General features: G+C 46.7%; 1 protein-coding gene across 6 annotated transcripts in view; it reads left to right on the plus strand.

Moving 5' to 3' along the window:
- Positions 1–12552, plus strand: part of ACACB (acetyl-CoA carboxylase beta) — a 115879-nt gene that overhangs the window by 40721 nt on the left and 62606 nt on the right. For all 6 annotated transcript variants that reach the window (XM_066370699.1, XM_066370695.1, XM_066370697.1 and 3 more), the window contains 2 exons: positions 4627–4759; positions 7141–7279. In XM_066370699.1, coding sequence (XP_066226796.1) covers positions 4627–4759; positions 7141–7279 — 272 coding nt within the window. The remainder of the gene's footprint in view (positions 1–4626; positions 4760–7140; positions 7280–12552) is intronic.

A 12552-nucleotide genomic window follows, 5' to 3' on the forward strand; every position in this document is an offset into this window, starting at 1 on the left:
ATGTAGCCCTTGGGTCTTAGTAGGCTGACCCCTGGCCTACCTAAAGTGGCAGTCCTAAGAGGTGCCGAGGGGAACTGGTGGCCTGAGACATTTTCATGGGTCCATTGATCTGGGAGCCCAAAGATGAGTTCAGAGTTATCCGCCCTTGTACTGGGCTATGCCGTGTCCTTTCTTGTGTGGTGATAATAGTAAGCCCTCCACTCTGTTAGCTCATCACTTCTCTATTGTATAAAAGAAAAGGGAAGGCCTGACCTGTGGTGGCGCAGTGGATAAAGCATTGACCTGGAATGCTGAGGTCGCCTGTTCAAAACCCCAGGCTTGCCCGGTTAAGGCACATATGGGAGTTGATGCTTCCTACTCCTCTCCCCCCTCTCTCTCTTTCTCTCCTCTCTAAAATGAATAAATAAAGTTTTTTAAAAAATGAAAGAAAAGGGAGGTAAGGGATTCTGGGACTGGTCGATGTCAGGGCCCTAAGATGATGGCTCTATACTGGGCCTCTTATAATGGCTCCCCTATAGAGAAACCTCAGCTAAAGCCTTTTACTGCAGACCATGTCCAGTGCTTAACCCTGGACACATGCACAGTGAAGCAGATTATATATAAATATATTCATTCATTCATTTATTTTTTCACTTGCTTATGCGTCCATTGGTCAGCCCTTGCAATGTGCCCTGACTGGGCAGCCTTGACACAGGGGGACGATGCTCTGATCAATCAAGCTACCAGCCAGGGCAATACCATAAGTATTGCTAAATAGTTTCATTGCCTGAGGGAGCTGAGACACAGACTATTGAAGCAACTTTCCCAAGATTGCGCAGGTCATAAATAGTAGGTTCCAGACTCCAAGCCTAGGAGGTTTCTCAGCTTCAGACCACTGCATTTTGCAGCCTTATAATTCTTTGTGGTGGGGGCTGCCCTGTGCTTTGCAAGATGTTGAGTGACATCCTTGCCTCTACCCTCTAGTTGTCAGTAGCAGCCCCCCAACTTGTGAACTCTGCATTACACATAGTACCTCGCAAATGTAAGTGGTTGTTTTTTAAAGTCCAGAGAATAGCTTTCTGCCTCAAAATTAGATTCTGAGGGTCAGATTGAGTCACACTGGAAGCCCAGCTCTTCTGCTTGCCAGCTGTGTGACTTTAGGTCAGTGGGCTTCTCTGAACCTTGGTTTCTTCATCATGAGCAGGAGATCATGGCTTCCTCTGCACAGGGCTGTGGGGATCAGTGAGAAGTCCCCTGGACTTGATCTGCAGTGATGCCGGAGAATGTTGTTCCCTCCCTCCCCATATCATTGTCCCTGGTCTTGTGCCTCAGCAGCTGACTGTGTTTGGTGTTTTGGCTGACAGCTCTGTTGCATAGTTGATTACACCTGAAGCCTTTTCCAAAGTCACCATGGAATATTTCACCCTCCACACCAGCCGAAGGTCAGCCCTCCAGAGCCAATGTTGGTTGACCTCTGACTTTGTCCAAAACAAATAAAAATAGCCACCAGGCTGGAGACAGGGCCTTAAAAAAGCCACTGTGGCAGCATGTGTGTTTTCACTTGCCTCTGTCACTGTGACGGGTGTGTGACCCACCTGACAGAAGGGCTTGTTCACCAGTTTGGAAATCAAAATGGTGGTCATGACAGGTTTTCCCCAAGCCAAGGTTTTAAAAAAAAAGAAAGATAGAAACTCATCAACCCTGGGGGAACAGGAGGGGAGATGAGCAACATTTTAGAAGTTGAAGAGCAGATGAACAAGTGGTTACTGGTTATTTGGTTGAAAGACTCCCAGATCCCTTCGCCTGCTCCTTGTAGCTGGGGGCTGCCCACTTCCACTCCCATAGAAGACAGGAGGCTATTCTTTGAGAGGGAAAGGCAGAAAGAAGGTCTTGTGACTGGGGACTGACGGGCACACTAGAGGGTGTGCAAGCCTATATTCCTTGCATGAGAATACAGGTCTCTGTAGGTACTGAGTCCTGAAACCTGCCCTGTCCCCCAGACCTGTCCCAATAGCTTCCCCTTCTTCCCCACCCAGGCTCCTGGTCAACCTTTCTTTCCTGCAGAAGACCCAGAGACTTCTCCCAGGGAAGATGGACCAGTGAGGGAGGATGACTCTACAGATAACACGGGGTTTCCCAGAACACAGCTCTCCCAGATCACCCTGCGTTGAGCTTAGGGTCCACTGGCCTTATCACCTCCTTTAGTCTCTGCTTCTGGTCATGAAGAAGTAACTAAGGCTTACTAAACATTTGGGGACAGTTTCTACCATGGAAGGCAGGCCCCAAACAAACAGAGGGACACAGAAAACTCGGAAGACGCAGAAATCACACTAGGAGAAGAGAAGTTGAAAACGCAGTCAGTAATACTCCCATGAATGTTGGAGAGGACGTCACACACAGGATGCACAAAAAGGAACATCTGCAGACCAAATACAGGCTCTTAGATGTTAAAAATATGGTAGCAGTAGTGAAAAAGTCTCCTGAGCAGTTAGAAAAGGCAGAAGGAATTGCTCAGAAAGTAAAAGAAAGGGGATAGAAAATAAAGGGAAAAATACATCAACTGGTGGGCTAGTCCAGTAATTTCAACATCCAAGTAATAGGACTTCTAAAAAGGATAGAGAAAGAGGAGGCAGGGAAATCACTAAGGAAATATTTGAAGGCAAATTCCTGGATGTGAGTTTCTACATGGAAGGAACCTAACAGATCCCCTGCCTCATTGATGGAAGCAGACTCATATTTGAGCATATCCCCTGGGAAATTGTGAATACAGAGAACAGAGAAGTTACTATAAGCTTCTGGATATGAAAAAACTGGTCACCCACAAAGGACCAAGGGCCAGAATGACTCTGATTCTAGAATCCTTGGAAGCCACAACACAATGGCACAAGGCTTCCAAAATTCTAAAGGAGAAGGTTTTCCCTCCTAGAATTCTACATATGGCCAAACAGTGGGGTCAAATGTGAGGACAGAAGACAGATCTAGAACATGCATGGCTGCAAAATGTTTACTGCCCTGAACATGTCTTCTTAGAAAGCCACTAAAGGATGTCTTCCAATGAAACAAGAGAGAAAACCGAGAAGAGCCACACAGTGGGAGACAGGAAACAGAGATCCAACATAGAATCAAAGGAACCTCTAGGGTGACAGTGACAAGGGAGCCCAGAGCAGCCAGGAGCAGGACAGGCATGTCAGGGGCATCAGGTGCCCTACCATTGTACCCTCCTTTTAACCAGATGAAACTACTAGAGGATATGCCCTAGCAAAACAAGAGAGTTCACCAAGAGAGAGGGAGCCACATGGTCTCCCAAATTGGGGACCAAATCCCAAGGACAGGCAAAGGGAATTTAAGGATGTTGACCAAGGGAGGTCCCAAAATGACAGTTGTGTAGGGAGTCTAGAGAACAGCCAGTTCAGGTGAAAGGAGAGCAGAGGCTTCCAGGAAAGATGTCACCAACTGAAAAACAATGGAGAGGATCAATTATCTCACGTGTAGGGGAGCCTACGAGAAAGAATGGGATGAACTAGTCTTCTGGGTTGATGCTCTATCCAGTGCATCACCACCAGTCAGGCTCTATTATTTTCATTATACATTTTTTTTGTTTTCAGTTTTAAAATTTGGATACACACATATGAAAAGTGCATGAAAATTATCAGTACTATTATTGTTTTAATTTATTGATTGATTTTAGAGGAAGGGAGAGAGAGACAGAGAAACACTGATTTATTGTTCCACTTAGTTGTGCATTCATTGGTTGCTTCTTTTTTTTTTTTTTTTTTTTTGGTTTTTTTTTTTTTTTTTTTTTTTTTGGTATTTTTCTGAAGTTGGAAACGGGGAGTCAGACAGACTTGCGCATGTGCCCGACCAGGATCCACCTGGCATGCCCACCAGGGGGCGATGCTCTGCCCATCTGGGGCATTGCTCTGTTGCAACCAGAGCCATTCTAGCGCCTGAGGCAGAGGCCATAGAGCCATCCTCAGCGCCCGGGCCAACTTTGATCCAATGGAGCCTTGGCTGGGGGAGGGGAAGAGAGAGACAGAGAGGAAGGAGAGGGGGAGGGGTGGAGAAGCAGATGGGCGCTTCTCCGTGTGCCCTGGCTGGGAATCGAACCCAGGACTCCTGCACGCCAGGCTGATGCTCTACCACTGAGTCAACCAGCCAGGCCCATTGGTTGCTTCTTATATGTGCCCTGACTGGGGATCGAACCTGCAAGTGTGGTACATCGGGACAACACTCTAACCAATTGAGCTACCTGGCCAGGGGTATCACTACTATTTAACATGTCTAAAGTTTTAGAATGTGTGACTTCCTCCCTGATCATAAACTTCCATCTGTTATAAGCTTTTTAGTATTCAGTTTCTAAATTATAGGCAGATAAACTAAAAATCAATATAAGATTAAAAATCTAAACATACAGCTTGAAGCAGGTCAGGGGATCACTCCTGCTTTATTCATGTGTCTGCCTCTTCTGGAGTCCTCCTTGTGATATGAATGCTTCAGGGTCCCCAGAGAGTAACCACAAAGCAGCAGGTTCTGATGGGCTTCAGCTTCTCTGTGTGGACATTGATTTTTTAGATGCTGGGCACCCGACTTTCTCCCTGACGTGCCACACTCCCTTGCTCATGCATGCCTGTCCTATTCCCTCTACAGGCCCAGCATGTCTGGACTCCACCTGGTGAAGAGGGGCCGAGAACAAAAGAAGATGGACCTGCACAGAGACTTCACCGTGGCTTCCCCGGCCGAGTTTGTCACGCGCTTTGGAGGGGATCGCGTCATTGAGAAGGTACAGATGGGGTCCCAGGGCTCTTGGAGAGGCCAGGTAGGGTGGGGTGGGAGAACCAGCTTCAGACTGAGTTCTCACGCTGCAGAGAAAGGCTGAGTGAGGGCCATGAGCTTTTCACAGTTACGACAGCGTGGAACAGCAGGTACATGACCCCCGAGCAATATCAGGAGGCTTTGCAAAGGATCCTGATGTGACTTCATGCTTTCTAGGTTATTGGGAGGGAAGCATAAAACCCAGCCTTCTCTTCCCGAGGTTGACAGCTCCTTAGAGGAGAGGAGACCCCTATACTAGAATGATAACCCATAAACTATTGAAAAGAAGCAGCTAAAATTTGCCATTTTTGAAAGTGGAGAAAGAATGTTGCACCTGAGCCCGGAGCTCTGGGGTTCTGTCTGCTATGGCCACTCATGGGATACGGCCTCTGGGCTCAGTTTCCTCTGTAAAATAGAGGCAATCACATCCCAAATCTCTAATGAGATTTGTCTTTCAGGGCTGTGGTGAAGATGAGTCAGCGATGTAAGAGCCTTAAAATACATGGGTGGGCAAAAGTAGGTTAACAATAATAATAAACATTAATACAAGAATAAACTGTTTTTCATGTCTCACAACTGTAAACCTACTTTTTCCCATATCATATGTAAGTCAGAGCTTTGAAGCCATGCACCTGATTTTTTAAGGAATTGTCCAATGCCACACAGCAAGGTCATGATACAAACAAGTATTGAAAGCAGGGCCTCTTCTGTTGCTCTGTATCTCTGGGGACAGCCAGCATCACTGCCTTTCCTCATTATCAAGTCTGGGCCCTTTAACTTTCAGGATGCAGAAACAGTTATGGTGAATGGGTGGAGTTCAGAGCACAGGTCAGACTGTGGAGGGCTTGAGTCCCAGCTCTGCCACTTACCAGCTGTGTGACCTTAGGAGTTAAGTACCTTAACTCCTTGAGTTTTTTTTTTTTAAGATTTTATTTATTCATTTGAGAGAGAGAGAGAGAGAGAAGGGAAACACAAGGGGGGGGAGGAGCAGGAAGCATCAACTCCCATATGTGCCTTGACCGGGCAAGCTCAGGGTTTTTTGAACCGGGGACCTCTGTGTTCCAGGTCGACGCTTTATCCACTGCGCCACCACAGGTCAGGCGAGTTTTTAATGTCTTCAGCCCCAAATAGGGGTAATAATACAACGTCTTCCAGAGGGCCATAGTGAAGGTGAAATGAAATATACTATCCTGTAGCATGGTACATACTAAACACTCAAAAATTGTTGTGATCATGATGACACCAAACAAAGGCATCAAATATTATTTATCCATCCATCCATGTAGCCATGCAGCCATCCATCCATACATCCATCCATCCATCCATCCATGTATCCATCCATCCATGCATCCATCCATCCATGCATGCATCCATCCACGCATGCATCCATCTATGCATCCATCCATCCACGCATGCATCCATCCACGCATCCATGCATGCATCCATCTATGCATCCATCCATCCATGCATCCATCTATCCATGCATCCATCTATCCATGCATTCATCCATCCATGCATCCATCCATCCATCCATGCATCCATCCATGCATCCATCCATCCATGCATCCATCCATCCATCCATCCATGCATCCATCCATGCATCCATCCATCCATGCATCCATCCATCCATCCATGCATCCATCCATCCATCCATGCATCCATCCATCCATCCATCCATGCATCCATCCATCCATCCATGCATCCATCCATCCATGCAGTCAGCCATCCATGCATGCATGCATGCATGCATGCATGCAGCCATCCATCCATCCATCCATCCATGTAGTCATCCATCCATCCATCCATCCATCCATGTAGCCATCCATCCATTCGTGCAGCCATCCATCCATCCATGCAGCCATCCATCCATCCACCCACCCACCCACACATGCATGCTTGCATGCATGCATCCATCCGTGCATCCAACCATCCATCCATCCACCTATCCATCCATCCATGCAGCCATCCATCCATCCATCCATCCATGCATCCATTCATCCATGCATCCATCCATCCGTGCATCATTCATGCGTCTGTCCATGCATCCATCAATGTGTCCATGCATCCATCCATGTGTCCATGCATCTGTCCATGCATTTGTCCACACATCCACCCACCCACCCACTTATCCACCCATCCACCCACCCACCCACCCATCCAGCTGATCATCCATTTATACAGCCAGCAGACTTTGAGCACCTGTTCTGTGCTGGCCTGTGTGCTGTAGAAATACAAAGAGGAATGATGTGCTTCAGGTATTACAGCCATGAGATGGACCCCAGGTTAGCACACAGCCTCCACTGCAGGTAGATGTGCAGCTCTGATCCCTTCTTCCTTTTCCCTGTCCAGGTGCTCATCGCCAACAATGGCATCGCCGCTGTGAAGTGCATGCGCTCCATCCGCAGGTGGGCCTACGAGATGTTCCGAAATGAGCGGGCCATCCGGTTTGTAGTTATGGTGACTCCAGAGGACCTTAAGGCCAATGCAGGTATTTGGACCTTCATTCTCTCCCCCTCCCACCCATCCATACCCCATTCTTACCTGCTATTACCTGCACCTACCTGGGCAAGTCCATTCTGGACCCCAAACAGAGTTCAGAGTACCTCTCTCATGGGCCTGTGTTTATTTGCCCTTTCTTCATTTAATTAAAATGTTTGCTGATAACAAGAGTGACCCCTGTGCCTTATAAAAGTGCAAATGGTTAACATACAAAGTGCAAATCCCCTCTTTGAGCAATGTCCATATTACTGCAGATTGGTGTCTCTTCCTCCAGATGTTTTTCCTTTCAGGTGTGTATACTGTATTCCAGTCATTCTTTCATCATTTTTCTATTCTTTTACTGTCTCTATATCTACTAGCCTAGCCCATTCTGTAACTGTGGGCCAATTTGTATTTTCCCCTGCACAGTCTTATCCCTTACAGACCCTTCTCCACACAGCAGGCAAACTGATCTTTTAAAAACACAGCTTAGGTCCTATCTGCCCCTCCTTAAATGCTTCAGAGGCTGCCATGCTGTCCCTAGCACCAGCAACCTCAGCTCTGTCCCCTGAACCCCTACCCCCCTCCTTGGGCACAGGCCCTTGGCTCTGTCCTACATGGATGCAGCCTCCTTTTAACTCACAACAAACTGTGAGGACAGGTTTGATTGTTAGCCCCATTTTACAGATGAGACAATTGAGGCATGAGTTCATAAATAACTTGCCCAGGTATCATACACTAGTATGTGACTATTAAAAATAAAAAGGCAGGCCCTGGCCAGTTGGCACAGTGGTAGAGCGTTGGCCTGGTGTGCAGGAGTCCTGGGTTCGATTCCTGGCCAGGGAACACAGTAGAAGCGCCCATCTGCTTCTCCTCCCCTCCCCTTCTCCTTCCTCTCTCTCTCTTCCCCTCCCGCAGCCAAGGCTCCATTGGAGCAAAGTTGGCCCGGGCACTGAGGATGGCTATATGGCCTCTGCCTCAGGCGCTAGAATGACTCTGGTTGCAACAGAGTGATGCCCCAGATGGGCAGAGCATCGCCCCCTGGTGGATCCCGGTCGGGCACATGCGGGTGGATCCTGGTTGGGCACATGCGGGAGTCTGTCTACTGCCTCCCCGGTTCCAACTTCAGAAAAAATACAAAAAATAAATAAATAAAAATAATAATAAAAAGGCATTTCAAAGCAAGAAGCAAAATGCATTTGAGATCAATAAGAATAACTATTTTGGATGCACTGATTCAGGCTGAAGCCCAACCAGTGTTCTGATTAGGGGACAAAATCAAGCAATGTTTATAAGAAAGAGAAGGGGAACAATTACATCAATAGAAGGAAGGCATTTCTATTGGTGCAGATAATATAGTGATGCTAATTCAAAGCAATGTTTTTAATTTTTAGTCCAGTAGTCATAACCACTTTCTTGTTATCTTTGCAAACAGTTTTTTTTGGAAGGACACAGTATTGTCCTAGGCCCAGTCCAAAGGTTATTTTGCCCTTTTTAACATTCCAAAGATTTGAGGCAGAAGACGTACAAGGCAGTTCCTCTGGCGTGGCAGCTCCAGCTCTGTTTTAAAGTGGCTCAATTTATTTATTTTTTTTGACATGATGTGGCTGGAACCCAGTGCTGTCTGAGTACACAGCCATAGCCTGTGGGATCTCCCACCATGCTCAGACTAAAATTCTAGAGCCTCAATAGGCCAGTTAGGGCCCCACAGGACCAGCTGGCCTGCTCTTCTCACCTCATGCCTCTCGCCCTACTTCCTGGGTCCCAGTCACTCTGGCCTCGTAGGTTCTAGAACTCTTCCCTGTGGCAGAGCCTTGGGATGTGCTGGACCTTCTGCTGACTGTGTTTACCCTGGCAGCTCATTGTCCAGTGGCCTCTACCCCTCCCTGTCCCGACCTTCGGGTCTCACCGCCCTCCCTGTGCACTGTCTTAGAGCCTAGCTGCTGACCAGTCTGTAGGCATCCCATTTGTTTTCTGTTTATCTTCCTCGGCATTAGAGTAAACCTTGGTGAGGGGAGGGTGCTTGTCTGACTTCTCACTTTATAATCTCTGAGACTTCTCCAGTGCCTTTCTTTTTAGGACATATTCTTTGAAGTAGAGTTTCTGGCTTAAAGGACATGAATATTTAATTAATTAATTTATTTATTTTTAGGGTAGAGAAGGGTAGACAGTGAGGCAGACCTCTACATGCGCCCTGACTGGGATCCACTAGGCAATCCCATATGGGGCTGATGCTCTGAGTACCGAGCTATTTTAAGTGCCTGAGGCCAGTGTTCTCTGACCAGCCGAGCTATCCTCATCACCTGGGGCATGCTCCATTTTGAGCCCATGGCTATGGGAGGGGAAGAGGGCAAAAAGGGGTAAAGGAAAGGGGGAGAAACAGAATACTTCTCCTGTGTACTCTGACTGGGAATTGAACCTGGGACATCCATACACTGGGCAAATGTTCTCTCCACTAAGCCACTGTCCAGAGCCATTTTATTTTAATTTTTAAAAAATATTTTTACTTATTGATTTCAGATAGAGGGGAAGGAAGAGAGAGCAAGAAAGAAACAGAAACATCAATCTGTTTTTGTATGTGCCCTGACCAAGGATTGAACCAGCAACCTCTGCACATTAGGATGACGTTCTAACCAACTGAGCTATCTGGCTGGGGCTTATTTTATTTTTAAAAAATTTCTGACCTGTGGTGGCGCAGTGGATAAAGCGTCGACCTGGAAATGCTGAGGTCGCCGGTTCGAAACCCTGGGCTTGCCTGGTCAAGGCACATATGGGAGTTGATGCTTCCAGCTCCTCCCCCCTTCTCTGTCTCTCTCTCCTCTCTCTCCCTCTCTGTCTCTCCTCTCTAAAAAATAAATAAATAAAATTAAAAAATAAAAAAATAAAAAAAAATAAAAATAAATTGTTTATTGATTTTAGAGAGAGAGGAAGGGGGGGAGAGAGAGAGAGAGAGAAACATTGATTTGTTGTTCCACTTTCCACTTATCTATGCATTCATTGGTTGATTCTTTTTTTTTTTTTTTCTTTTGTATTTTTCTGAAGCTGGAAACGGGGAGAGACAGTCAGACAGACTCCTGCATGCGCCCAACCGGGATCCACCCGGCACGCCCACCAGGGGGCGACACTCTGCCCACCAGGGGGCGATGCTCTGCCCCTCCGGGGCATCGCTCTGTCGCGACCAGAGCCACTCTAGCGCCTGGGGCAGAGGCCAAGGAGTCATCCCCAGCGGCCAGGCCATCTTTGCTCCAATGGAGCCTCGCTGCGGGAGGGGAAGAGAGAGACAAAGAGGAAGGAGAGGGGGAGGGGTGGAGAGGCAGATGGGCGCTTCTCCTGTGTGCCCTGGCTGGGAATCGAACCTGGGACTTCTGCACGCCAGGCCGACGCTCTACCACTGAGCCAACCGGCCAAGGCCATTGGTTGATTCTTATATGTGCCCTGACCGACCAGGGATCAAACCCACAACCTTGTTGAATGAGGTTGATGCTTTAACCACCTGAGCTACCTGGCAAGGACCAAAAGCATAAATATTTTAAAATCAAACTATTGTATTGTATTCAGGTTTAAAAAGGAAGGAATTACCGTCACATTCTACAACATGGATGGAACTTAAGGACATTATGCTCAATGAAATAAACCAGTTAACAGAAAGACAAATTCAGTGGTACCTTGACACATGAGCACTTTAAATCACGAGCAATTTGAGAGATGAGCAGTCATTCACGAGATTTTTTAAGTCACGAGCGGATATTTGAATCACAAGCTTCCACCACCTTCCACTAGAAAGCCTGCCAAATGTTCTGAAAGGGAGGAAGAAACAAACTTCCATGGAAAGGTTTTTGTTGAAACAGCCTCTAAATGAAAGTGAGGAAAGTGTGGTGAAAAAGCCAAGTCAGTGAAGAAAATGATTGTTGGGCAAATGAATTTGTAAATTTGTATTTTCTGAGTTTGCTCATTTTTATTGTTAAAAATGGCGCTGGGGGCCCTGGCTGGTTGGCTCAGTGGTAGAGCGTCAGCCTGGTGTGCAGGAGTCCCAGGTTCGATTCCCGGCCAGGGCACACAGGAGAAGCACCCATCTGCTTCTCCACCCCTACCCCTCTCCTTCCTCTCTGTCTCTCTCTTCCCCTCCCGCAGCCAAGGCTCCATTGGAGCAAAGTTGGCACGGGCACTGAGGATGGCTCTGTGGCCTCTGCCTCAGGCACTAGAATGGCTCTGGTTGCAACCAGAGCAATGCCCCAGATGGGCAGAGCATCGCCCCCTGGTAGGCGTGTCGGGTGGATCCCGGTCAGGCACATGCAGGAGTCTGTTTGACTGCTTCCCGTTTCCAACTTCAGAAAAATACAAAAATAAATAAATAAATAAATGAAATATATTAAAAAAAATGGCGCTGGGCCTGACCTGCGGTGGTGCAGTGGAGAAAGCATTGACCTGGAATGCTGAGGTCGCCAGTTTGAAACCTGCACTTGTCTGGTCAAGGCACATATGGGAGTTGATGCTTCCTGCTCCTCCCCCCTTTCTCTCTCTCTCTCTCTCTCTCTCTCTCTCTCTCTCAAATGAAAAAAAAAAAAAATGGTGCTGGGCAGCTGTCTGTGAAATTGCTAATTACTTTCCTGCTTGGGAAGAGCCATTGTTATGCTAATGTCTCCCCCCTCTACCAGCATCTTTGCCTGACCTTGAAGGTAAATACACTTCATAAACCAGTTTATTTCTTTACATTCTCTCTTATTATGTATATGTATTTGTTATTTATAAAGTATATTTATAAACCCACAACCTTGGTGAATGAGGTTGATGCTTTGTTTTATATTTAAAAGCATATAAAACAAAAAATTTGTGTGGTTTTTGGGGACCGGAAAGGATTAATTGCATTCACATTAATTTAAATGGGGAAATTCAATTTGACATACCAGCAAATTGAGTCACATGCTCGGCCCTGAAACGAATTAAACTTGTGTGTCAAGGTACCATTGTACTGTCTGATTCCACTTATTTGAGGTCCATAGCGTAGTGAAAATGTTAGAGGCAGGAAGTAGAATGGTGCCTGGGGCGGGGAAGGGGGAGAAGGGGAGAAGTGTCAGGGATACAAAATCTCGGATTTGTGAGAAGATAAAAAAGTTCTGGAGATCTGTTTCACAACAATATGAACATACTTCCCACTACTGAACTGTACACTCAAAAAATGGGTAAGGTGGTAAATGTTATTTCTTCATGATTAAAAACAAACTGCATTCTTTAATGGCAAAACAATGTTAAGATAGTTTAGTAACAACAACAACAACAACAACA

The sequence above is a fragment of the Saccopteryx leptura genome, chromosome 2, assembly GCF_036850995.1.
Source record: "Saccopteryx leptura isolate mSacLep1 chromosome 2, mSacLep1_pri_phased_curated, whole genome shotgun sequence".
Lineage (NCBI taxonomy): Eukaryota > Metazoa > Chordata > Mammalia > Chiroptera > Emballonuridae > Saccopteryx > Saccopteryx leptura.